The 27,963-nt window shown below is 44.7% G+C and overlaps 2 protein-coding genes across 6 annotated transcripts; both read left to right on the top strand.

The window, feature by feature from the left end:
• Positions 1-1,440: 1,440 nt before the first annotated feature.
• Positions 1,441-21,458, top strand: LOC311373308 (NLR family CARD domain-containing protein 3-like; the record flags this gene model as incomplete). 5 transcript variants are annotated; one of them, XR_014642238.1, is made up of 14 exons in its annotated part: positions 1,441-2,171; positions 2,333-2,449; positions 3,143-3,259; positions 4,565-4,681; positions 5,409-5,522; positions 5,762-5,878; positions 7,418-7,537; positions 8,411-8,527; positions 11,525-11,641; positions 11,766-11,835; positions 12,022-12,247; positions 14,828-16,664; positions 17,391-17,533; positions 21,415-21,458. XR_014642238.1 is itself a non-coding variant. In XM_084490092.1 (13 exons), the coding sequence occupies exons 1-13, from the start codon at positions 2,050-2,052 to the stop codon at positions 17,392-17,394; spliced, it is 3,195 nt and encodes a 1,064-aa protein (XP_084346218.1). In that variant the 5' UTR covers positions 1,441-2,049. The 5 variants fall into 5 exon arrangements, 3 of the variants coding, with proteins under 3 accessions (XP_084346218.1, XP_084346219.1, XP_084346220.1); XR_014642239.1 differs by lacking the exon at positions 21,415-21,458 and adding an exon at positions 18,987-19,106; XM_084490092.1 differs by lacking the exon at positions 21,415-21,458 and having other exon boundaries at positions 17,391-18,957.
• LOC311373307 (uncharacterized protein) lies at positions 17,411-26,598 on the top strand (the record flags this gene model as incomplete). The annotated part of the gene is made up of 5 exons (XM_084490091.1): positions 17,411-17,533; positions 18,987-19,160; positions 21,415-21,588; positions 23,814-23,987; positions 26,301-26,598. The coding sequence occupies exons 1-5, from the start codon at positions 17,493-17,495 to the stop codon at positions 26,596-26,598; spliced, it is 861 nt and encodes a 286-aa protein (XP_084346217.1). The 5' UTR covers positions 17,411-17,492.
• Positions 26,599-27,963: the final 1,365 nt, after the last annotated feature.

Raw genomic sequence — 27,963 nt, 5'->3', positions numbered from 1 at the left:
TAACCTTATATAAAGTTATAACAGCTTATTGTTAGTGTGGTTTAGAGCAGGATAACAGCTGACTGATATAAAGTTATAACAGGTTAGTGTGATGGTTTAGAGCAGGATAACAGCTGACTGATATAAAGTTATAACAGGTTAGTGTGATGGTTTAGAGCAGGATAACAGCTGACTGATATAAAGTTATAACGGGTTAGTGTGATGGTTTAGAGCAGGATAACAGCTGACTGATATAAAGTTATAACGGGTTAGTGTGATGGTTTAGAGCAGGATAACAGCTGACTGATATAAAGTTATAACAGGTTAGTGTGATGGTTTAGAGCAGGATAACAGCTGACAAAGCAGTTTGGTACGTTGTGTGTGCGTGTGTGTGCGTGTGTGTGTGTGTGTGTGTGTGTGTGTGTGTGTGTGTCTCCTCCTCCTCCGTCTCTCTGAGCGTCAGATCGGTTCCGTTCTGAACTTCCTCATCTGAGCGGTCTGTCGCAGCCAGCAGCTCTTCTTTCTCCGCTTTTAAAACCTTTCACCTGATTAACTTGTTTTATAAACACTTCAACCTCCGTTTCTTCACTTACATTTATACTTTTATAACTTTATACCGTATGGACGCATTTTAATCAGAGAAAAGATAAGGTAAGATACGTTCAATCCGTATCCGTTTGTAAATCAAAACATGAAAGGGCAACGCTTATGCATAACGCGTATATAGCTTATACACACGGCAAGCATATCTTTTCATTTATATTCATTCAAAATATTGACATACTATTTTAAAATGAAAGAGGCTGGGGTTTAGTTTTATATAATTTGTTTTTATTGTTCAGTAGTATATGCCTACATGAGGCCGTAAAGCACAGTTAACAGAGCTGAGGTGGAGTCCGTAGATCGCGTACTTGGTATTGAGAAACGGCCATCATATTAATAAAGAGTAGACGCCGCATTGGCTGCTGGGCGCAAGAAATGCGGCCGCCATCTTGGAGCGATCGACCGCATTTTAATCACGGAGTAGATAAGGTAAGATAAGATAAGATAGACAGTTTACTACCGTTTATATTGTCTTTAGGTTACTGGTATATAATAATAACCAGTTTACTACCGTTTATATTGTCTTTAGGTTACTGGTATATAATAATGACCAGTTTACTACCGTTTATATTGTCTTTAGGTTACTGGTATATAATAATGACCAGTTTACTACCGTTTATATTGTCTTTAGGTTACTGGTATATAATAATAACCAGTTTACTACCGTTTATATTGTCTTTAGGTTACTGGTATATAATAATGACCAGTTTACTACCGTTTATATTGTCTTTAGGTTACTGGTATATAATAATGAGTTTACTGTAGAGAATACATCGTTAGTTCATGTTTTACTGCTTTACTGACCTGTGGTAAATTCAACATTGCGTTCAATATTCAAGGCTCAGAATGAAGAGAAGGACGTGACAGAAGTCCTTTCAATGTGCTGATATTTAAAAGGTTTAATATTTGTGCGTATTGACTGGGGATTGACAGTTTTATAGATCCTATAGTAGCCTGTTGCTGGACTGTACCACTTTCACAGGGGGGTTCCTGTGGGTCTAGACTCGATTCCTATGGCTTAAACCACAGCTGGAGCCAGAGAGAGAGCCTGGAGGGAGAGAGAGAGACCCGTTGGTCATAAGAGGATACCCTATCGATGTGTTGAGCTTCACCAGTTGATTTATATGGAATCTGTGGTTCAGTAAAGTGGCAGAATTCAGACTTTGTTCCAGTGGAGAAATGATTCTAACGTTCTTCACTTTTAATTGTACCACAATGCATTTATTAAGTCTATTGTGTATCCTTTTTGTGTAGTAGTTTAAGTACAGTTACAGTCTCCAAGGTGTTTAATTCTCATCTCTCAGTTCTCATGTGCTGTACACATCTGTACTGTAGTGAGGGCAGTGTGGGTATGTTGTTGTGGGGTTCATATTGATGGTCTATGACGTCCATAACGCTTTAGTGTGACGCAGTCACAATGATCGTCTCTCTCAATAAACAGCTAAAGTTCAGAAGGCAAATGAAGTGATGGATGAGTTGTGTTTGTGTCCAGGTCTCCAGTCTACTATGGATGAGGAGAGAGAGGAGGGGGGTCCTACCTCTAAGACCACTCTGTCTGGGGAACATGGCCACCGGAGCAAAGCTAAGAGGTAAGAAGAGGATCTCTCTGTCTGTGACTGTTGTCCATCTCAGAGCTCAGCAGTGATACATCATGACTCCATCATTAGTCTGAGTAACAGGTGTGTGTGTGTGTGTGTGTGTGTGTGTGTGTGTGTGTGTGTGTGTGTGTGTGTGTGTGTGTGTGTTGAAGCCCAGAGCAGCAGCAGAGAGCAGACTCCCCTGGACCCAGCTGTGTCTCCATGAAGAGTGACTGCTCTATGGAACAACCTCATAACTTTAAAGATGGAAATCAGTCTATTGAGAAGAGGTGAGGATTCATCAGAGATCATAAATATTATGTTCATTATATGATATAAGGATAACTTGTTAGTAACCGAGTGACACAGAACGCAGGTGGAGACGTTGATATCCGTTCTAACTCTGATTCACTCGCACCAGAACAACGTTACAAGTAGCACTTGTCATAACCCGGCTCCTAGGCCATGACAAATACAGCATAGGACACCATAGAGGGCAAGAAATGAGTGAATTTATTATATTAACTTAGACAACTGAGGCTATAAGTACCAATGTGAAGTGTGTCAGTCAGTAACATCAGTAATGTAAATGTGGATGTGTGAGCAATTTGAGGTGTAAATGTTGTAAAGCAAAAACAAAGCAGAAACCAAACAAAGAGAATGTGCTGCTGCTGCTGGCGGAGATGCAGCCGAATGCCAGAGAGAGACCAGAGCAGAGTTGAGCCAGGGTTTTTATCCTTTCAGGAGCGCCTGCACCAGGTGCTCCAAATCCGTACTCTGCTGATGGTACATTCAAGGACGCATAGGAAAAACAATAACTGGTCAACCACATCAGAACATCAACACTAGACAGGGACCGTCACACACTCAACAGGTGTGGTAGAGCTAAGGCATGGGAATAACAATGCAACTATCCATTGCATAGAACAATAAAGGTACAGCTTCTATCAAACGTCCATAGATCCTGGTTCTTGTTTTTCCAGAAGAGTCCAGCAGCAGAGAGCAGACTCCCCTGGACCCAGCTGTGTCTCCATGAAGAGTGACTGGTCTATGGATCTACCTTACCAGTTTAAAGATGGAAATCCGTCTATTGAGAAGAGGTGAGGACTTAGAGAGTGAGCGGTCAGACATGGAGGGGGGCTTCTTCAGCGGTGGAGGGTCGGGGGGGTGGAGGCGGGACATGTTATGGTGGTGAAAGGCTGTGATTGGCCTCGTCACTCTGCAAGCAAGAGTTGCCAGATTGTTTTGCTCAAAGGTGACTCCGATCCGATTTCATTCAGAACAGTGTGAACAGCACAAATCACACGGAATCAGGTCTGTTCAATTGTGGTTTGGGCCACTTCCATACGCGGTCCTGAATCAGATACAGGAGGGATTTCTCTCACTGCGACCTCATGTTGAACAGTCGTATCGTAACGTGACTTTGACGTCACTCAGGGATGGACAACTTTCATGATTAAGAGGGCCACAATTTTCATCATCACCATCAGAGGGCACATGACCGCGCTCTTCACCTAATCGGATATGAGAGAAGATACAAAAGAATAAAAAAGAAGAACAAATGATGTGTAGATATGTGTCTGTATCAGTGGTGGCTGGTGATGAAAGTTGTTGATGGGGCGTAGTCGTGGGCGGGGGTCTGGGGGTCCTCCCCCAGAAGATGTTGAATTTGGTAGATGTGATTTCCTGTATTCTGGTACATTCTGGGGATGGCCACTACCTAAAAAATCTTTCTGATTCATAGCCTATGTATGTTAATTCAAACAACATACATTCATTTCATATTTTCCATGCTCACATGTCATTTTTAACATGTCTATACTCTTGTTAAACGACAAACACAACAAGTGTTGTTTTAAAAGCCACATGAGTGATTCTTATTTTTCTCAGTGCAAAGGGCTCTCATACATCATCATTCAATGATGGCACAAAACTGAAACAGTGGGCCAACATTAAGTGAACAACTAGCATCATAGTCAGTGCAGTTGTAGTAGTGGAGACTTAAGTTGAAATCTTTCATGACTGATATTGTTTCTAAGCAAAGTAGACACATGGGTTTGCCTTTGAATTCTATGAAAAGATACTCTGCTTATCATCTTGACTGAAAGGTACTGTTACTGTTGATCGAGTTTTCTAAATAAGACTTTGACAAAGCAGTTTGGTGTGTCAGTGTTGATCAAACAGATTCATAATTCTGTGATTCTAGTTCAAAGCATTAGGTTACTCAGAGCCAGTAATAACATCTCAGTAACAAGTTATAATATATAGATAGATAATTATGGACTTAAAAGCTGGAAACAAGTGAAATGCTCTCACCTAAAAACAGAAGAATTATCTTGTCAGTGTCAAAACTGCAGTGTGTGTGTGTGTATGTGTGTGTGTGTGTGTGTGTGTGTGTGTTGAAGACCAGAGCAGCAGCAGAGAGCAGACTCCCCTGGACCCAGCTGTGTCTCCATGAAGAGTGACCGCTCTATGGAACAACCTCATAACTTTAAAGATGGAAATCAGTCTATTGAGAAGAGGTGAGGATTCATCAGAGATCATAAATATTATGTTCATTATATGATATAAGCTCTATGGATCCACCTGACCGGTTTAAAGATGGAAATCACCAACCTTCTAAGACAAGGTGAGGATTCAGCCGATACATCAGGGCTGTTCAACTGGCGGCCCGCGGATCATCTTGATCTGCCCGCCCATCGTTAATCAGAACATACCAACGTCCAATCACAGGACCACTTGGAGATGCATTGGTTCATGGCTGAGGCCGTTTATTCTGCTGTTTGAATCGTGTGAATGAAATGAATATTCAGACGACTTGTAGCAGACTTTACAGGTTTAATGTTAGAAGGTTCAACGTCTTTCAAACAGCTTTTATTGAATCAGTTTGATCTTTTGAGGTGAAGAGATTTATTGAAACCAATAATCCATGAAGAATAACACAGGTCTGTGTAGAAATGTAGAAACTGACTGCTCTATTTCTATGTCAGCTAAACGCATTGTGAATCAACACTCATGCACAGTATGAAGGATACTTAGTGTGTTTTTATGTTAACATGTTAACATGTTAGTGCTTAAATTACATAATAACTTAACATTTTCAGCCTGTCCTTATATTTCCATTTCAATAATCTGAGAAAGATTATTGAAATGAAAAGTCATGAGAAAGTAGTTTAGTGGCCCTGCAATAAATGATCAAATGAAACAATATCCACAAATCCTAACTTCCAGATGGTTCTTGTTTTTCAGAAGGAGGCAGCAGAGAGCAGACTCCCCTGGACCCAGCTGTGTCTCCATGAAGAGTGACCGCTCTATGGAACAACCTCATAACTTTAAAGATGGAAATCAGTCTATTGAGAAGAGGTGAGGATTCATCAGAGATCATAAATATTATGTTCATTATATGATATAAGGATAACTTGTTAGTAACCGAGTGAAACAGAACGCAGGTGTACAAGTAGACACTATTACAAGTAGCACTAAACAGGTGTGTTAGAGCGCCCCCTAAGGCATGGGAATAACAATGCAACTATCCATTGCATAGAACAATAAAGGTACAGCTTCTATCAAACGTCCATAGATCCTGGTTCTTGTTTTTCCAGAAGAGTCCAGCAGCAGAGAGCAGACTCCCCTGGACCCAGCTGTGTCTCCATGAAGAGTGACCGCTCTATGGATATACCTTACGGGTTTAAAGATGGAAATCCGTCTATTGGGAAGAGGTGAGGACTTAGAGAGTGAGCGGTCAGACATGGAGGGGGGCTTCTTCAGCGGTGGAGGGTCGGGGGGGGCGGAGGCGGGACATGTTATGGTGGTGAAAGGCTGTGATTGGCTTCGTCACTCTGCAAGCAAGAGTTGCCAGATTGTTTTGCTCAAAGGTGACTCCGATCCGATTTCATTCAGAACAGTGTGAACAGCACAAATCACACGGAATCAGGTCTGTTCAATTGTGGTTTGGGCCACTTCCATACGCGGTCCTGAATCAGATACAGGAGGGATTTCTCTCACTGCGACCTCATGTTGAACAGTCGTATCGTAACGTGACTTTGACGTCACTCAGGGATGGACAACTTTCATGATTAAGAGGGCCACAATTTTCATCATCACCATCAGAGGGCACATGACCGCGCTCTTCACCTAATCGGATATGAGAGAAGATACAAAAGAATAAAAAAGAAGAACAAATGATGTGTAGATATGTGTCTGTATCAGTGGTGGCTGGTGATGAAAGTTGTTGATGGGGCGTAGTCGTGGGCGGGGGTCTGGGGGTCCTCCCCCAGAAGATGTTGAATTTGGTAGATGTGATTTCCTGTATTCTGGTACATTCTGGGGATGGCCACTACCTAAAAAATCGTTCTGATTCATAGCCTGTGTATGTTAATTCAACCAACATACATTCATTTCATATTTTCCGTGCTCACATGTCATTTTTAACATGTCTATACTCTTGTTAAACGACAAACAAAACAAGTGTTGTTTTAAAAGCCACATGAGTGATTCTTATTTTTCTCAGTGCAAAGGGCTCACATACATCATCATTCAATGATGGCACAAAACTGAAACAGTGGGCCAACATTAAGTGAACAACTAGCATCATAGTCAGTGCAGTTGTAGTAGTGGAGACTTAAGTTGAAATCTTTCATGACTGATATTGTTTCTAAGCAAACTAGACACATGGGTTTGCCTTTGAATTCTATGAAAAGATACTCTGCTTATCATCTTGACTGAAAGGTACGGTTACTGTTGATCGAGTTTTCTAAACTCGATCAACAGTAACAACTTAACAGAATTTGTAACAACTTTTTTGTAATCGTTGAAAAAGTAAAAAAAGAGTAGAGAAAAATCGGACATTGCAAACATTGCAAACATCAGCCGTGTTCATGTGACTGTCCATGTATAGTGTCACATCGGATCTGATATCATCGGATCCGTATCATACAGACTCCTGTAGAGGCGCACTTGCTCAGCAACTCTTCCTTCGAAATCATCCATTCTTGCTCTCTGTGGTTTTTCCGGTCTGTCTGTCCACTCGTACGCCAAGTGACAAAGATCGTGCGGATCCGAGCCATCAGACGCGCCTTAAAAAGGGCGGTGCGACAGCCCATGCGCGGGACACGTGACCGTCATCTGACCGCAATTTTGCCTGATGCGCGGCTCACGCGTTCTCTCAGTGCGCGACTGTGCAGCGCTCTTAAGGCTGTTTTAGTGATGTGGTTGGCATGGTGTGAATGAGAGGGAAATCCTGGTTCTTGTTTTTCTAGAAGAGTCCAGCAGGTGAGAGCAGACTCCCCTGGACCCAGCTGTGTCTCCATGAAGAGTGACCGCTCTATGGAACAACAACCTGTTCAATTTAAAGATGAAAATCAGTCAACAGAGAAGAGGTGAGGATTTATCTGAGATTATAAGGCTGTTTTAGTGTTGTGGTGGACATGGTGTGAATGCGAGGAGGGATAAAGCGCTTTGCACAGTCGCCTATTGCCCGCCTGTACGCAATTTCCCGTACGTGAGTTCACGCCCACTATCGCGCTGCAAGCATATATAGTTGCAGATCTGAGACACGCCAGGTGCAGTCTTCTCCTGAACAGAGCATTCTCACCTGTGCTTAAATAATAGTTGATGGGCCAGTAATTATAGATTCTATAGCCAGTATGATCACCAGACTCTCTCACCCTTGTAATCGAGAGTGGCGTAGTCAATATCAAATCTGCTAGTACGGAGGCCACATTACATTACAATAGTTGATGGGCCAGTAGTTATAGATCCTATAGCCAGTATGATCACCAGACACATACCACCTGTGCTTAGACAACTTTTTTGTAATCGTTGAAAAAAAATAGAGTAGAGAAAAATCGGACATTGCAAACATTGCAAATCAGCCGTGTTCATGTGACTGTCCATGTATAGTGTCACATCGGATCTGATATCATCGGATCCGTATCATACAGACTCCCGTAGAGGCGCATTTGCTCAGCAACTCTTCCTTCAAAATCATCCATTCTTCCTCTCTGTGGTTTTTTCCGGTCTGTCTGTCCACTCGTACGCCAAGTGACAAAAATCGTGCGGATCCGAGCCATCAGACGCGCCTTAAAAAGGGCGGTGCGACAGCCCATGCGCGGGACACGTGACCGCAATTTTGCCTGATGCGCGGCTCACGCGTTCTCTCATGCGCGACTGTGCAGCGCTCTTAAGGCTGTTTTAGTGATGTGGTTGGCATGGTGTGAATGAGAGGGAAATCCTGGTTCTTGTTTTTCTAGAAGAGTCCAGCAGGTGAGAGCAGACTCCCCTGGACCCAGCTGTGTCTCCATGAAGAGTGACCGCTCTATGCATCCACCTGTCACGTTTAAAGATGGAACTCAGTCTATTGAGAAAAGGTAAGTATTTATTTGGGATGATTATTAGGGCTGTAGTCAACCAAATCAAATCTTGGTCGGTTTAATTTCAACAACTCTCCGACCAATCGATTGGTCGATGGGTAAAAAATGATAATAAAACAGTGTGCACGTTATTTCTAGATCAACTGAATCCGCCACAGTGCGTTCTACTCTACCTGCTAGCCTCAATATCTCGTCAGGGCTGTTTGGAGAAGGTCGTGGGTTTCAGATCCACTCTCGGTCCGAGTCGACTCGGTCAGGGCAGAGCTTCAATATGAAGCAGTCAGCGGACGAGCCACGGAGCGTCGGGCAGCGTCGTTTATAGACGACACAACCAAGAATTGATTTGAGCTTTCATCTGTTGTAATATAATGGGGCTCACTGGATGGAGCTGCGATTCGTGTTCACACTCAAAGCCTATCGAGCGTTAAACACGAAGGGAGTAGGTTACACTACTCTCTTGTTAGTATTGTGAGAAATATAATAACAACAAAGAGTCCTGGGCCCCGTTTCCCGATAACGATGGATCCACGCTCGTACGATCCATCGTACGATGGATCTCACGCAGCATCGTTAATTTTAGGGGAGCGTTTCCCGAAACTCATCTTAACATGAACGCGCGTGCTCTGCTCTTACGACGTCGTAGGATTGTAGCTGTCTACTGACACGGTGCTGAAATGGGCTCGGTAGGAGGGGGAGACGCAGGATTGTTGTTGGATTAAAGTATATTTTGTGGCAGCAAAAAAATATCTCCCCATCAAGGCCAACAGCAGAGTAGCCTACGAAAAGAATAGACTAAGATGAATGCTACAAATATTAAAACACAATTTATTAGGTCTAAGCCGACATATGCTATATCAGTCCTAATCCCGAACGCACCGTGCGTAGGCTACATTGTTTCACGGCATTTTCTCCCCTGAAATAATTCCATATTAAAAAAATAAAAAAATAGCATGTGTCTGTGTGACAACTAGGCCTATAGCATTTATTTAAATGTGCTGATTTGGGCAGACTTTCTCTGATTCCTGCATTCCGTTTCATTCATTCATTCATTCATTCAGTGATTGACGCGCCGCACACTCTCTAGATACTTTGGTGTCAACATTAAAAATGCAACGTTCCATTCATTCATTATCATTCAAACGCAGAGGCATTGACACGGCTATTGCTGTTGCTGGTCTAGATCGATTCCTGCCCATATTGTTGGGCAGGGGGTATGATGGTGCGGGCAATGTAAGCGGGAATGGCACGCATCGCAGCACAGTTTCCCGCAGCAGTCTACGTACAGAAAACCACTCTCTCAACTTGGCGATTGTGCACTCCACTAAGGTCAGGGAGTTCGTAACTGTCTAGACACGGTCCAATAAATAGTGAACTTCATCACAGCCTCACCGACGCGCCTACAGTGCTTTATGTCAAACAATCGCAACAAAAAACGCCTGCAGAAATTCTCCGACACCCGCTGGTCTCAGCATGATTCATGTACAGTATGTCTTCTGTCATTGATCAATATGAGGACATTTTAACCACGATGGTTGAATTAAAATCAGAGGGAGACAGCAAGTGCCGCTCACAAGCGACCTCCCACACGAGCAACGGAATCATTTGATTTTATTATATGCCTTGTGATAGGGTTGCCTTAATGACGTGGCGTTTCATCTGTACATTTATTTTTGGAATTTTAAATTGCTGCAATAAATTATATTTGTGTTGACTTCTAACATGTCTCTGTCTTTGCTGTTTAAATCTAACAGTAGTCTACGAGTAATATATATGCGGGAACCACTGTTTTTGGGGTATTGCGAAATAGCGCCAGCTGGATATTCAGTGGTATTGGATGACGTGTTTTAATAAAACACATCCAATACACGGAATGTCCAGCTGGTGACTCCACTGAGGCTATAGTAACGATGCATCCTAGTGCTTAACGAGTACCCCTGTAGGCGTCGTTAGCTACGAGGGTTTTAACGACGTCGTTACGTAACGATGCTTTCGGGAAACGGTCCGAAAATTCTGCGATGATCGTACGACGGTGTTAACGACGCCGTTAGGCTAACGATGCTTTCGGGAAACGGGGCCCTGTTCATTTATTTAATAGTTTCATGTTTTCTTGTGATAGACACAAATACTCTACACGGCAGTCATCAGAGAGGAGATTTGTGTTGCCTGCTTATAGAACAGGGGCTGGGCAGAGAACACTGCACTACAGAGAAATGGTAGCATGGAATTCTTTACCACGTTTTTTGGTTAATGAAACAAGTAAGATGGCCTTTAAAATCAAATTGAAATTGTATTTGTTTACACAAAGTGTTACATGATTGTTTTGTTTTGCTTTTTATTCCTCCTCTTTTTAAAAGAGGCTATGTACCTTTTCCTGTGGATCTCATAAAGTACATAAGGGTACTATGACTATGGGTTGATCAGAACAGAATATAACCAACTTATATCAAGTAATGATTTTTATTTCCTCTTTTTTTTAATGGTTTTTGTTTGTGTTGTATGCTGTATAAATGCTTGTTTATGTCTAAAAATGACAATGCAATTTGTAACTTGACCACAGGTAGAACAGCACCCAACATTCAATACGTACTCACGTACTCATGCCTTACGATTTTAGCTGAAATGCTTTTCACTTCCTTTACACTTATGTCATGCTTTTTTGTTGTCCTTTCTAACCCCATGCTACCGGACGGATGACTTCTTTGGAATCAATTAGTTTGTAGCGGAGTAAAGGTCCAGTTCAACGTTGAGAGGGTGATACCAGGTGGTATCACTCAAATATAAAAAGCATCGGTTTGCATTTGTCCCTCCCGCCCTAAAATAATGGATTAAGAAGCTCTTAGTTCCTTATAAAAGGAACACCAGCCATTGTCCGACCAATGAGAATTTGGTCCAACAAGTGCATATCGATTAACCGACCAGAACCTGACAGCCCTAGAGATTATAGAGGTACAGCTTCTATCAAACGTCCATAAATCCTGGTTCTTGTTTTTCCAGAAGAGCCCAGCAGCAGAGAGCAGACTCCCCTGGACCCAGCTGTGTCTCCATGAAGAGTGACCGCTCTATTGGTAGACTGATTCACTTTAAAGATGGATGCCCCTCCACAGAGGAGAGGTAGGAGTTTCAAACAGATGATGAAAACAGACCAGTTGGTTGTTGTCAGACTATATCGATTCTATATCAATGTTTACAAGTCATGGGAAATACAATAGTGTGTGTGTGTGTGTGTGTCCCACAGACCACACCAGGAGAGGTCAAAGGTTACCAGTGCTCAGTCTGTACAGCAGCATCAAACAGAGCTGATCAAGGTGTGTGAATGTCCAACAAGACATTTGACTTTAGCTCTACATGAACATTAAGAAAGCATCTCTTGTGGAGCTAATAGTCTCCAGGCTTCCCTCTTCAGACCAGCGGGGTGTGAATCCAGAACAGATGCTTCTGATGTCCTCAGTGAGTTCAGAGTAAAGTTCTCTGTGATGTTTGTTCTGTTCCAGAGGGCTGAGGAGAACGCACACGCTTTTCTAGACAAGGAGCTGAAGAAGCTATGGAGGGTTCACTTCCCAGATTACCCACAATGCTCAGAGAGTCAGAGGGAGGAGGAGGAGGTGGATGATAAGAACAAGGAGCAGAGGAGGCGCGCCATAGAGGGAGTGGTAGACATCACAAAGCTCTGCCTGATGGAGATGAACCAGGAGGAACTGGCTGACACACTGTGGGGCGGTAAGAAACTCTTCTTTAGAAGACAGAGACAATTATTTCAAAGGGCAGAAGAGACTCTTATCTCCAAAACAGAGAAGAAATGCTAATTCTGATTAACAGTATGAGACTCTTATTTGTTCTGCTCAGATTAAATGACATATCTTGAGATATCTATAGATATATATATATATATATATATATATATATATTTCAAACTTTAATGTTAAAATGGTTTTATCCAGATGTGAAGGTTTATTGTTGGGGTATCAGGTTAAAGAATGTTAAACATCATCATCACCAGCACCAAATCATCCGACCACATCACCCCCGTTCTCATCCAACTACACTGGCTCCCTGTCCAACACCAGGTTGACCTTAAAGGTCCCATGGCATGAAAATGTCACTTTATGAGGTTTTCTAACATTAATATGAGTTCCCGTAGCCTGCCTATGGTCCCCCAGTGGCTAGAAATGACGATAGGTGTAAAGCAAGCCCTGGGTATCCTGCTCTGCCTTTGAGAAAATGAAAGCTCAGACAGGCTGATTTGGAATTTTCCCCGTATGTCGTCATAAGGGGCCAGGTTACCGCCCCTTTCTCTGCTTTGTTCGCCCAGGGAATTTGGTCCGCCCATGAGACAATGAGCTAGGACCGTGCAAGCGCCACATGTGTGTGAATACACACACTGTAACGCAAGGGTTGTACACTTCTTTGTTATTTGGATAACCGTTCTGCTGTTGGTGTTATGGAGCATAACACGCAACATAATAACGCAAGCTTGCGTAAAGCTCCCATTTGGTGAAAAGACTAAAATGCGTCGAGTTCTCTGACGTCTCTGGTACTTCCACAACGAGACTCGTAGTGGGGGTTATCTCGGCCATGGTTGAGAAGGAATTAGGGGAAAGGAACTTTGGCTTTGACTCCCAGAAGTCATAGACGCAGATATTAGGCTCATATTAGCCTAATGGGGAAAAATCATATATGTTTTTGGTAGGCCTATTTACACATTTAAGAGATGTTATGAAAAGTCATTGAATGAGTTTCGTGTGGGACTATGTTTATTTTTATGAATTAGCCTGAAGCTGAAGAGAGTTTTGGAAAATACACCAACAGAACTTTTTTTTTTTTTTTTTTTAACAAAGCATAGTAGGCAATGTCTTTGTGCGCATAGAATCTCCCTGCTTCTGAAATGCGTGAACATCTCTGCCCAGCACTCGTCCGCTGGTTTTCCATCAGCATTCCACTGTGCGACCATCCCTGGAGCGTATGCCCTCACACATTGTTGAAATCATATGCTGAATGCTTTATTCTTTCTATGTGGTTTTTAGTTAATGATCAGGCTATAGTAAGACCACGTTAGCTATGTAATCGCTGGTGGTTGGTGCCGGTGTGAACCGGGACATTTTAGCATCCCGACAGGCTTTTGTTGGGCCCAGGGACACGCAACTCAAAATCAGGACTGTCCCGGCACACGGGGACGTCTGGTCACCCTAGGCTAATTGCAATTGGCCGCATGAGCCAATACTTTTCAGAATCGCGCGGCAGAGGTCAGACTGCCAACACTGCCCTCTGAGCTTTAAGACGATGCGCCCTCGCCACATCCGTCAGTTTTTGTGAATGGGTGTTTGTCATGGCAGAATATGCGCTTGTAGTAGCATAGTCTTACTAAAGTTAACTTTAGTAATCTTTAGGAGTTAATCCAGCATTTGCATATTATTAGCCTATTAACAACACAATGTAGGCATGTCTATTCAAATAGCCTACAACCTTAAATAACCAATTAAGCTTATCAGTGACTTTATTCATCTAGTTATAGAAAATAATGCCTTCATCTGTTAACAATGCTTTTGTTTATTAACAATGAAAGTCGCTCATCATAAAGACTAGTGGAAAAAACCCTGAGTGGACCTTTCGGCTATAGGCCTGCAAGATTAACCCACTTTAACATTTTGTTTATTTCAAATAAAAATATGTTTGGGGGCGGGCCTGCGTGCGTACGTGAAGTGAGCTGAAGGTAGTGGGGGCACATCAGCCAGAGCAGTGTGTGTGTGTGTGTGTGTGTGTGTGTGTGTGTGTGTGTGTGTGTGTGTGTGTGTGTGTGTGTGTGTGTGTGTGCTGCCTGCTGCTCTGAACCAGCTCTGAACGTAACAGATGCTACTGATTGTGTCACAGGAAGAAGGATAGCACAGTTGTTTGTCTTATTTGATCTGACGTGTCAGTGTTGTGTTTTGGCTATGAAAAACCGCCGATCTGATCCTAAACCAGCTTTGGCGGTAAACTGCCCAAGCTGGCAACCCTGGCCACACCCCCACCCTCCACCTTGCCCGCCTCTCTCCTCCTCATTAGAATTTAAAGCTACAGACACAGAAACGGCATGTGGAAAGCTCATTGTGGGACTGGCTCGTAGTGGCTGTCATTCTTTTTTTTCCTTACTCAGGACATATTGAAGATACAAAATCAGTTGAGTTTTCTTCTGTTGCGATTTGTTTGACCTTTTTTCATTAAATGACTGTATAATTTGGATAATTTAACAGGAAATATTGACCTGTTTCCACTGATGCCACCATCCGCTAACTGATTTCTTCTGTTGTTTTTCTCATTTAGGATCTGCTGCTGTTGAGTGCCAACGTGAACTCAAGTCTCATTTGAAGAGGAAATTCAACAATGTGTTTGAGGGAATCGCTAAAGCAGGACATTCAACACCTCTGAAGGACTTCTACACAGAGATCTTCATCACAGAGAGAGGCAGTGGAGAGGTCAACCAGGAACATGAGGTCAGACTGATTGAAACAGCTTCCAGGAAACCAGCCTTAGAGGAAACACCAATCAAATGCGGAGACATCTTTACACCCTTACCTGGACAAGATAAACCAATCAGGACAATTATGACAACTGGAGTGGCCGGCATTGGTAAAACCATCTTAACACACAAGTTCACTCTGGACTGGGCTGAAGGCAAATCCAACAATGACATACACTTCACATTTCTCCTCACTTTCAGAGAGCTGAATTTACTGAAAGGGAAAGAGTTTAGCTTGGTGGAACTTCTTAATTACTTCTTTATTGAGACCAAAGAAGCAGGAATCTGCAGATTTGATCGGTTCCAAGTGGTCTTCATCTTGGATGGTCTGGATGAGTGTCGACTTCCTCTGAACTTCCAGAACAACCCGATCTGGACTGATGTCACAAAGTCCACCTCGGTGGACGTGCTGCTGACAAACCTCATCAGGGGCGACCTGCTTCCCTCCGCTCGCATCTGGATAACCACACGCCCTGCGGCGGCCAATCAGATCCCTGCTGAGTGTGTTGACATGGTGACAGAGGTGAGAGGGTTCACCGACCCACAGAAGGAGGAGTACTTCAGGAAGAGATTCAGAGAGGAGACATTGGCCAACACAATCATCTCCCACGTCAAGAAATCACAAAGCCTCCACATAATGTGTCACATCCCAGTCTTCTGTTGGATCACTGCTACAGTTCTGGAGGACTGCTTCAAAACATCCCAGAAAAGAGAAGAGACGCCCAAGACCGTGACTGAGATGTACAGCCACTTCCTGAGGGTTCAGTCCATACAGGGGGACAGGAAGTATCATGGCAGAGCTGAAACAGATCCACACTGGAGTTCACAGAGCAGGAAGATCATTGTTTCTCTGGGTAAACTTGCTTTTAGCCAGCTGGAGAAAGGCAACCTGATCTTCTACGAGGCAGACCTGGCAGCGTGTGGCATCGAAATCAGAGCAGCCTCAGTGTACTCAGGAGTGTTCACCCAGATCTTTAAAGAGGAGTGTGGGCTGTACCAGGACAAGGTGTTCTGCTTTGTCCATCTGAGCCTCCAGGAGTTTCTGGCTGCCCTTTATGTCTTTAAGCACTTCATCAACACTGGGGTCAATCTGCTCTCAGAAGAACAACCAAACTCTGGGGAAGATAAACTCCTCCTCCTCTACCAGAGTGCTGTGGACAAGGCCTTACAGAGTGAGAATGGACACCTGGACTTGTTCCTCCGCTTCATCCTGGGCCTCTCTCTGGAGACCAATCAGATTCTCCTACGAGGTCTGCTGAGACAGACAGGAAGTAGATCACTGATCACTCAGATTAAAAAAAGTCTGCTGGGACAGACAGGAAGTGGCTCAAATACCAATGAGCAAACCGTGTCTTACATCAAGAAGAAGATAGATGGAGATCTCTCTCCAGAGAGAAGCATCAATCTGTTCCACTGTCTGAATGAGCTGAACGACCGTTCTCTAGTGGAGCAGATCCAATATTACCTGACATCAGGAAGTCTCTCCACAGAATCTCTCTCTCCTGCTCAGTGGTCAGCTCTGGTCTTCATCTTACTGTCATCAGAAGAGGAGCTGGACGTGTTTGACCTGAAGAAATACTCTGCTTCAGAGGAGGGTCTTCTGAGGCTGCTGCCAGTGGTCAAAGCCTCCAAAACATCTCTGTGAGTTCACTAATAACATGTATTACAATACACACAACACTATATACATAAAATTTAATATAATGTATATATTATAATATATGCTAGAATATAAAAGGTATAATAAAATACAAATCGTATCTGTACATTCACTAATAACATGTATAACAATACACACAAGATAATATACATAAAGTCAAGTCAAGTCAAGTTTTATTTGTATAGCACAATTTTACATGCGGCTGAGCCGCAACCAAAGTGCTTCACAGGAAGTGCAGATACACAATGAAAAATTAAAAGACAAAGACTCTAGGAGCTAAAACAGGATAAAATAGAAGAGAAATTTAAAAGGTAACTAGGGGACACTATTTGCTGGCACTTGAAAAAGGAAACGCTAATCGAAGGCCAGTGAAAAAAGGTGGGTCTTTAAATGAGATTTAAAATCATTTAGCGACTGGGCTGCCCGGATGTGTAGGGGGAGGCAGTTCCAGAGTCTGGGAGCTGCCACCGCAAAGGCTCTGTCCCCCCTGGTTTTTAGCCTGGTCCTGGGCACCTCCAACAAAAGTTGGTCCGCTGACCGCAGTGCTCTAGAAGGGATGTGGTGGTGGAGAATATCAGAGAGGTAGGGCCAGACCATGGAGGGATTTGTAGACTGTCAAAAGAAGTTTGAAGTCAATGCGGTAGCGGATGGGGAGCCAGTGGAGCGATGCGAGGACCGGGGTGATGTGATCGCGCTTCTTTGTACAGGTGAGGAGTCGGGCGGCAGAGTTTTGAACTAACTGCAGGCGGCGGAGTTGTGACTGATCAATGCCGGTGTGTAGAGCATTGCAGTAGTCCAGTTGTGATGTTATGAAGGCGTGGATGACTCTCTCTAGGTCTCTCTGGGGCAGGTAGGCTTTTACCTTGGCTAGGGTTCTCAGGTGGAAAAAGCTTTTTCTAACCACAGCGCTGACCTGCTGCTGGAACTTAAAGGCACTGTCAAAAATCACACCCAGATTTCTAACAGAAGGCCTGATGTTAGAAAATAACAATAATAATAATAATAAAACTAGAAAATAAAAGTTATAACAACGTAGAAAACATCTCTGTACGTTCAGTGATAATGTATTATATTATAACACAAAATAATTAATACTATGATATAAAAGCAGTAACGATTTGTTTATTTAACAAACTCCCCAATCATAACAATCATAAAAAATAAATGATAATAATTAACAGTTGTGAATAGTGAATAGTGTTCACGGATTCACTATTCACAGAGCCTGAGGTGAATCATTGTTTTATATAAACTACACGTGAACACTCCAAAAATAAACAAGATTACACTTTTTGCCGGGATTTATTTGTTTTATGAGCGGTTTATTAGTTTTTATTAGCGTGACGCGACGACCGTTACGCGCTCCCCAATATCCTGAGTTTGAGATCTCAATCTCGGGATATTGTCCGATATCCAGAGTAGGGATGTCACGAGAACCGATACTTCGGTACCAAGTCGATACCAAAATTCAAAAAACGTGACGGTACTCGTTTTTCTTAGTACCGTAGGTACCGTAGGTACCGAGCACGCAATTCCTCTGGACGTCACGGGGGCAGCATATACACCTACACGGGAACGTGGAAGACGGCAGCTGCAGCGAGTGCGACGGCTCCGCCTCGACTCGTCGATAAAAAGAATAACAAGAGTCGCGTCTGGAAGTACTTTGCGTTTGGAACGCTGCGCCGCGCGACTGTTTCAGACGGGACCCGTTTCAATGTTGCGCTTCTAAACACGCATGGTACGACTGCGTTCGGCATCACTTACATGATGTTGTTTTGATTGAAGATCGGCAGGTTGTAGTAGGTGCGGCGGTGAATGTGTGCGTGCGTGTGCGCGTGTGTGTTGCGAGCGTATACAATTTCAAAGTAAACAAACCAACTCAAAGCCGATGCATGCATCCAAAATTATTCGTTCAAAACCAAATAAACAAATCAAAAACAGCGTTGCTTATTCGCTTCAAATACTTTTTCTTTTCAAAACTTGGTTAATTAATACGGCGCGGTACCGAGCAGTTGAAAACAATGTTGGCGTCTCCTGTGGCTGCCTTGCGCACCTGCGTTATATTACTTAATATTAGGTTGGAAGTTATGTTTTAAACCCCGCCATGCACGCAAGTGTAAACGCCAGCCGCATAGCTGCATGACTGCCTGCTTTCAGCGCGTAACATTTATGGATTGAATGTATTTCTATTAATAAAACATCTCTAATTAAAGTTTTCAACACGTCCTTTTATGTTAATAGTAAAATATGTAAAATAATTTAATCCCAGTTCCTAACATGTTGTGTTTATTGTGTGTGTGAAGGCTGGATGGCTGTCATCTGTCAGAGACATGCTGTGAAGCTCTGGCCTCAGTTCTCAGCTCCAACTCCTCTAGTCTGAGAGAGCTGGACCTGAGTACCAATGATCTGCAGGATTCAGGAGTGAAGCTGCTCTCTGCTGGACTGGGGAGTCCACACTGTACACTGGAAACTCTCAGGTCAGTTTTACTCAACGGTCAAACAGTTACAGAGGGGGGGGAGGGACAGAGGGCGGGATGACACATGTGCACGAGTACACAAGAAAAAAAAAATCATCCATGCTGCGAAGCGGTTTTCTATTTAAGCAATAGATCACGACAGGCTGTGAAATGTTCTCATTATACCACAGTTAAGGGGCGTTGTCCGTCCCTCCGCTGCACGTCGGGACGGACAACGCCCCTTAACTGTGGTATAATGAGAACATTTCACTGACTGAAGTGATCTATTGCTTTTATAAAACGGTTACGTAAGTATGGCGAAATGAAAGTCATAGACCCCCTCAATTTTGAAAAAGCGAGCTTCATAGCTCGGTTCGCCGGCAATTTAGCCTACTATCGAGTTCACTCACCGTGTGCCTATTGCTTTACAACATTTCCACCCTCTCCATCAATCAACATATTTTTAGGATTCAGTGAACTATGCTATTGCTTTTATATATACATAAACAACAGTTCAAGTTAGGCGCGGAGTGATACTGAACTCTATAAACTGAACGGGTGTCATAGCTGTGTGTATACGCTCATTATACAACAGTTGGGAACCAATCAGATCACTTGATTTAAGCCACCCGTTTTCTATTATCTCTCATATCACTGTGGGGAGAGTTGGCATATTGGCGCCCCCTCCGGCTGCAGGCGCCCTGCTCGCTGAGAAGGTGCTGTCAGAGAAGCTGTGTGAGAAGTAGTGGTGGCTCGTTCACGAACTAATCAGTTTGAACGAACGACTCTTTAAAACAAACAAACCAACCTGATTCACCGCTTTCGTTCGTCGTCGTTCGTCTCGTTCGTTCTCCGAGGCTCGACTCCCAGCTCCACCCACTAGTCGCTGAGTCGCGCTGACTCGCGAGTCGCCGTTCGTTCACTGACTGTGTTTAGCGGTGAAGACTCGAGGACTGAGAAGTCACGAGAGTCAGCCGGGCAACAACATCCCGATTCTAACCATGAAGCGCTCCTCTGCTAAAAGGAACTTAGTTAATGTTGTGTTGATTGATGACCGTTTGCACCATTGCACGATCGTGATAAGTTTGAGAATGAGAACGAGGGAGGAGCTGAGTCTGACCGACTCAGTGACTGAGAATCATGATTCACCGCTACCGGAAACGCGAACGAACGAATGAACGAACGAACGACTCTTCTTGGCGAACTGACCGACGTGAACTAATTAATTCAAACGAATCATGAAATCCACCACTAGTGAGAAGGGGAAAGGGGAGGGGGGGGACAGTTCACCTCTGGGTCTCCGTAACGGACAAGGGGGGGACGGGGGTCCACTGTTAGCGGATTGAAATCCTTATTGCAGCCTGCAGGGTTATGTGATCAACATACGGAGGAACGCGGTCGCTGAGCTGCCCCAACATGAGACGTTAAACTCAGCTAGAACCGCCGCCCACCACGTCCACCATCATCCAAAACGTGATGTCAACAGACCAACAATAGTCTGAAAGCCTACAGAGACTATAGATAGTTAATGTGACGATCACGTTATTAAAAATAGACTTGGAGCAATGATTTACAAACTATCTTTTTGGGAGCATGCTTTTGCAAGTAGTTCACCGCCCCTCCTGCCCATATGGACGGCCCGGTACAGAGCAACACTCTAATGGAATGAGTGGCTCAAGTCAGGCACACCTCGAATTTCTTGCAATTGAGAGGGGGGGGGGGGGGGGGGCGCTCGGAGGGGGTCTCACCCGGGGTGTAATTCAATGTAGAACCGCCACTGCCTACCATCCATCTGTGTCCATTCATGTGAACAGATTCACTCACTTTAAAAAGGTTTAAGTTCATGTTTTGAATGCATAGGGGGCAGTGCTTCATTTGAGCCGGAACACGCCGGAACATGTTCCAGCACCTCCTGGGTCACTGAAAAATGAATCGCCTAAATGAAAAAAAACAATTACTGTTTGTGTGTTGAGTGTGGTTTTCTGTCTAGTTAGTCTTTATTCCCCGCTGAAGTTCCACTAAAATCTAGTGTTTGCATTTTAGGTTTGAGGTGAAAGATGGTAAAGAATGTGCACCCCTTTACCCTTTAGTTGTTTTTTTACTCTACTCTAAAACTTTACAGTTTTAATGATCAAACAGTTAAGTTCCACATCAGAGGACGTTGAAAAGATTTACCTCCAGAAAAGTAATAGTTCCCACACGTGTGTGTGTGTGTGTGTGTGTGTGTGTGTGTGTGTGTGTGTGTGTGTGTGTGTGTGTGTGTGTGTGTGTGTAGGTTGTCTGGCTGCCTGGTCACACAGGAAGGCTGTGCTTCTCTGGCCTCAGCTCTGAGCTCCAACCCCTCCCATCTGAGAGAGCTGGACCTGAGTACCAATGATCTGCAGGATTCAGGAGTGAAGCTGCTCTCTGCTGGACTGGGGAGTCCACACTGTACACTGGAAACTCTCAGGTCAGTTTTACTCAACGGTCAAACACTTACAGAGGGGGGGAGGGACAGAGGGCGGGATGACACATGTGCACGAGTACACAAGAAAAAAAAAATCATCCTTGCTGCGAAGCGGTTTTCTATTTAAGCAATAGATCACGACAGGCTGTGAAATGTTCTCATTATACCACAGTTAAGGGGCGTTGTCCGTCCCTCCGCTGCACGTCGGGACGGACAACGCCCCTTAACTGTGGTATAATGAGAACATTTCACTGACTGAAGTGATCTATTGCTTTTATAAAACGGTTACGTAAGTATGGCGAAATGAAAGTCATAGACACCCTCAATTTTGAAAAAGCGAGCTTCATAGCTCGGTTCGCCGGCAATTTAGCCTACTATCGAGTTCACTCACCGTGTGCCTATTGCTTTACAACATTTCCACCCTCTCCATCAATCAACATATTTTTAGGCTTCAGTGAACTATGCTATTGCTTTTATATATACATAAACAACAGTTCAAGTTAGGCGCGGAGTGATACTGAACTCTATAAACTGAACGGGTGTCATAGCTGTGTGTATACGCTCATTATACAACAGTTGGGAACCAATCAGATCACTTGATTTAAGCCACCCGTTTTCTATTATCTCTCATATCACTGTGGGGGGAGTTGGCATATTGGCGCCCCCTCCGGCTGCAGGCGCCCTGCTCGCTGAGAAGGTGCCGTCAGAGAAGCTGTATGAGAAGTAGTGGTGGCTCGTTCACGAACGAATCAGTTTGAACGAACGACTCTTTAAAACAAACAAACCAACCTGATTCACCGCTTTCGTTCGTCGTCGTTCGTCTCGTTCGTTCTCCGAGACTCGACTCCCAGCTCCACCCACTAGTCGCTGAGTCGCCGTTCGTTCACTGACTGTGTTTAGCGGTGAAGACTTGAGGACTGAGAAGTCACGAGAGTCAGCCGGGCAACAACATCCCGATTCCGAACATGAAGCACTCCTCAGCTAAAAGGAACTTAGTTAATGTTGTGTTGATTGATGACCGTTTGCACCATCGCACGATCGTGATTCGTTTGAGAATGAGAACGAGGGAGGAGCCGAGTCTGACCGACTCAGTGACTGAGAATCATGATTCACCGCTACCGGAAACGCGAACGAATGAACGAACGAACAAACGACTCTTCTTGGCGAACTGACCGACGCAAACTGATTCATTCAAACAAATCATGAAATCCACCAATAGTGAGAAGGGGAAAGGGGAGGGGGGGGGACAGTTCACCTCTGGGTCTCCGTAACGGACAAGGGGGGGACGGGGGTCCACTGTTAGCGGATTGAAATCCTTATTGCAGCCTGCAGGGTTATGTGATCAACATACGGAGGAACGCGGTCGCTGAGCTGCCCCAACATGAGACGTTAAACTCAGCTAGAACCGCCGCCCACCACGTCCACCATCATCCAAAACGTGATGTCAACAGACCAACAATAGTCTGAAAGCCTACAGAGACTATAGATAGTTAATGTGACGATCACGTTATTAAAAATAGACTTGGAGCAATGATTTACAAACTATCTTTTTGGGAGCATGCTTTTGCAAGTAGTTCACCGCCCCTCCTGCCCATATGGACGGCCCGGTACAGAGCAACACTCTAATGGAATGAGTGGCTCAAGTCAGGCAGACCTCGAATTTCTTGTAATTGAGAGGGGGGGGGGGGGGGGGGGGGGGCGCTCGGAGGGGGTCTCGCCCGGGGTGTAATTCAATGTAGAACCGCCACTGCCTACCATCCATCTGTGTCCATTCATGTGAACAGATTCACTCACTTTAAAAAGGTTTAAGTTAATGTTTTGAATGCATAGGGGGCAGTGCTTCATTTGAGCCGGAACACGCCGGAACATGTTCCAGCACCTCCTGGGTCACTGAAAAATGAATCGCCTAAATGAAAAAAAACAATTACTGTTGGTGTGTTGAATGTGGTTTTCTGTCTAGTTAGTCTTTATTCCCCGTTGAAGTTCCACTAAAATCTAGTGTTTGCATTTTAGGTTTGAGGTGAAAGATGGTAAAGAATGTGCACCCCTTTACCCTTTAGTTGTTTTTTACTCTACTCTAAAACTTTACAGTTTTAATGATCAAACAGTTAAGTTCCACATCAGAGGACGTTGAAAAGATTTACCTCCAGAAAAGTAATAGTTCCCACACGTGTGTGTGTGTGTGTGTGTGTGTGTGTGTGTGTGTGTGTGTGTGTGTGTGTGTGTAGGTTGTCTGGCTGCCTGGTCACACAGGAAGGCTGTGCTTCTCTGGCCTCAGCTCTGAGCTCCAACCCCTCCCATCTGAGAGAGCTGGACCTGAGTACCAATGATCTGCAGGATTCAGGAGTGAAGCTGCTCTCTGCTGGACTGGGGAGTCCACACTGTACACTGGAAACTCTCAGGTCAGTTTTACTCAACGGTCAAACACTTACAGAGGGGGGGAGGGACAGAGGGCGGGATGACACATGTGCACGAGTACACAAGAAAAAAAAAATCATCCTTGCTGCGAAGCGGTTTTCTATTTAAGCAATAGATCACGACAGGCTGTGAAATGTTCTCATTATACCACAGTTAAGGGGCGTTGTCCGTCCCTCCGCTGCACGTCGGGACAGACAACGCCCCTTAACTGTGGTATAATGAGAACATTTCACTGACTGAAGTGATCTATTGCTTTTATAAAACGGTTACGTAAGTATGGAGAAATGAAAGTCATAGACCCCCTCAATTTTGAAAAAGCGAGCTTCATAGCTCGGTTCGCCGGCAATTTAGCCTACTATCGAGTTCACTCACCGTGTGCCTATTGCTTTACAACATTTCCACCCTCTCCATCAATCAACATATTTTTAGGATTCAGTGAACTATGCTATTGCTTTTATATATAAATAAACAACAGTTCAAGTTAGGCGTGGAGTGATACTGAACTCTGTAAACTGAACGGGTGTCATAGCTGTGTGTATACGCTCATTATACAACAGTTGGGAACCAATCAGATCACTTGATTTAAGCCACCCGTTTTCTATTATCTCTCATATCACTGTGGGGGGAGTTGGCATATTGGCGCCCCCTCCGGCTGCAGGCGCCCTGCTCGCTGAGAAGGTGCCGTCAGAGAAGGTGTATGAGAAGTAGTGGTGGCTCGTTCGCAAACAAATCAGTTTGAACTAACAACTCTTTAAAACGAACCAACCAACCTGATTCGCCGCTCTCGTTCGTCGTCGTTCGTCTCGTTCGTTCTCCGAGGCTCGACTCCCAGCTCCACCCACTAGTCGCTGAGTCGCGCTGACTCGCGAGTCGCCGTTCGTTCACTGACTGTGTTTAGCGGTGAAGACTCGAGGACTGAGAAGTCACGAGAGTCAGCCGGGCAACAACATCCCGATTCCGAACATGAAGCACTCCTCAGCTAAAAGGAACGTAGTTAATGTTGTGTTGATTGATGACCGTTTGCACCATTGCACGATCGTGATTCGTTTGAGAATGAGAACGAGGGAGGAGCTGAGTCTGACCGACTCGGCTGAGAACGTGCATTCGTGATTCGTTTGAACGAGAACGAGGGAGGAGACGAGTCTGACCGACTCAGTGACTGAGAATCATGATTCACCGCTACCGGAAATGCGAACGAACGAACGAACGAACGAACGACTCTTCTTGGCGAACTGACCGACGCAAACTGATTCATTCAAACGAATCATGAAATCCACCACTAGTGAGAAGGGGAAAGGGGAGGGGGGGGGGACAGTTCACCTCTGGGTCTCCGTAACGGACAAGGGGGGGACGGGGGTCCACTGTTAGCGGATTGAAATCCTTATTGCAGCCTGCAGGGTTATGTGATCAACATACGGAGGAACGCGGTCGCTGAGCTGCCCCAACATGAGACGTTAAACTCAGCTAGAACCGCCGCCCACCACGTCCACCATCATCCAAAACGTGATGTCAACAGACCAACAATAGTCTGAAAGCCTACAGAGACTATAGATGGTTAATGTGACGATCACGTTATTAAAAATAGACTTGGAGCAATGATTTACAAACTATCTTTTTGGGAGCATGCTTTTGCAAGTAGTTCGCCGCCCCTCCTGCCCATATGGACGGCCCGGTACAGAGCAACACTCTAATGGAATGAGTGGCTCAAGTCAGGCACACCTCGAATTTCTTGCAATTGAGAGGGGGGGGGGGGGGGGGCGCTCGGAGGGGGTCTCGCCCGGGGTGTAATTCAATGTAGAACCGCCACTGCCTACCATCCATCTGTGTCCATTCATGTGAACAGATTCACTCACTTTAAAAAGGTTTAAGTTAATGTTTTGAATGCATAGGGGGCAGTGCTTCCTTTGAGCCGGAACACGCCGGAACATGTTCCAGCACCTCCTGGGTCACTGAAAAATGAATCGCCTAAATGAAAAAAAACAATTACTGTTGGTGTGTTGAGTGTGGTTTTCTGACTAGTTAGTCTTTATTCCCCGTTGAAGTTCCACTAAAATCTAGTGTTTGCATTTTAGGTTTGAGGTGAAAGATGGTAAAGAATGTGCACCCCTTTACCCTTTAGTTGTTTTTTACTCTACTCTAAAACTTTACAGTTTTAATGATCAAACAGTTAAGTTCCACATCAGAGGACGTTGAAAAGATTTACCTCCAGAAAAGTAATAGTTCCCACACGTGTGTGTGTGTGTGTGTGTGTGTGTGTGTGTGTGTGTGTGTGTGTGTGTGTGTGTGTGTGTGTGTAGGTTGTATGGCTGCCTGGTCACACAGGAAGGCTGTGCTTCTCTGGCCTCAGCTCTGAGCTCCAACCCCTCCCATCTGAGAGAGCTGGACCTGAGTACCAATGATCTGCAGGATTCAGGAGTGAAGCTGCTCTCTGCTGGACTGGGGAGTCCACACTGTACACTGGAAACTCTCAGGTCAGTTTTACTCAACGGTCAAACACTTACAGAGGGGGGGAGGGACAGAGGGCGGGATGACACATGTGCACGAGTACACAAGAAAAAAAAAATCATCCTTGCTGCGAAGCGGTTTTCTATTTAAGCAATAGATCACGACAGGCTGTGAAATGTTCTCATTATACCACAGTTAAGGGGCGTTGTCCGTCCCTCCGCTGCACGTCGGGACGGACAACGCCCCTTAACTGTGGTGTAATGAGCACATTTAACTGACTGAAGTGATCTATTGCTTTTATAAAACGGTTACGTAAGTATGGCGAAATGAAAGTCATAGACCCCCTCAATTTTGAAAAAGCGAGCTTCATAGCTCGGTTCGCCGGCAATTTAGCCTTCTATCGAGTTCACTCACCGTGTGCCTATTGCTTTACAACATTTCCACCCTCTCCATCAATCAACATATTTTTAGGATTCAGTGAACTATGCTATTGCTTTTATATATAAATAAACAACAGTTCAAGTTAGGCGTGGAGTGATACGGATCTCTGTAAACTGAATGGGCGTCATAGCTGTGTGTATACGCTCGTTATACAACAGTTGGGAACCAATCAGATCACTTGATTTAAGCCACCTGTTATCTCTCATATCACTGTGGGGGGAGTTGGCATATTGGCGCCCCCTCCGGCTGCAGGCGCCCTGCTCGCTGAGAAGGTGCCGTCAGAGAAGCTGTATGAGAAGTAGTGGTGGCTCGTTCACGAACAAATCAGTTTGAACGAACAACTCTTTAAAACGAACAAACCAACCTGATTCGCCGCTCTCGTTCGTCGTCGTTCGTCTCGTTCGTTCTCCGAGACTCGACTCCCAGCTCCGCCCACTAGTCGCTGAGTCGCGCTGACTCGCCAGTCGCCGTTCGTTCACTGACTGTGTTTAGCGGTGAAGACTCGAGGACTGAGAAGTCACAAGAGTCAGCCGGGCAACAACATCCCGATTCCGAACATGAAGCACTCCTCAGCTAAAAGGAACTTAGTTAATGTTGTGTTGATTGATGACCGTTTGCACCATTGCACGGTCGTGATTCGTTTGAACGAGAATGAGGGAGGAGCCAAGTCTGACCGACTCAGTGACTGAGAATCATGATTCACCGCTACCGGAAACGCGAACGAACGACCGAACGACTCTTCTTGGCGAACTGACCGACGTGAACTGATTCATTCAAACAAATCATGAAATCCACCACTAGTGAGAAGGGGAAAGGGGAGGGGGGGGGACAGTTCACCTCTGGGTCTCCGTAACGGACATGGGGGGGGGGACGGGGGTCCACTGTTAGGGGATTGAAATCCTTATTGCAGCCTGCAGGGTTATGTGATCAACATACGGAGGAACGCGGTCGCTGAGCTGCCCCAACATGAGACGTTAAACTCAGCTAGAACCGCCGCCCACCACGTCCACCATCATCCAAAACGTGATGTCAACAGACCAACAATAGTCTGAAAGCCTACAGAGACTATAGATA

The sequence above is a fragment of the Micromesistius poutassou genome (genome assembly GCF_964030765.1).
Source record: "Micromesistius poutassou genome assembly, contig: SCAFFOLD_3191, whole genome shotgun sequence".
Classification (NCBI taxonomy): Eukaryota; Metazoa; Chordata; class Actinopteri; order Gadiformes; family Gadidae; genus Micromesistius; species Micromesistius poutassou.
This window is presented reverse-complemented; position numbering and strand designations above follow the sequence as displayed.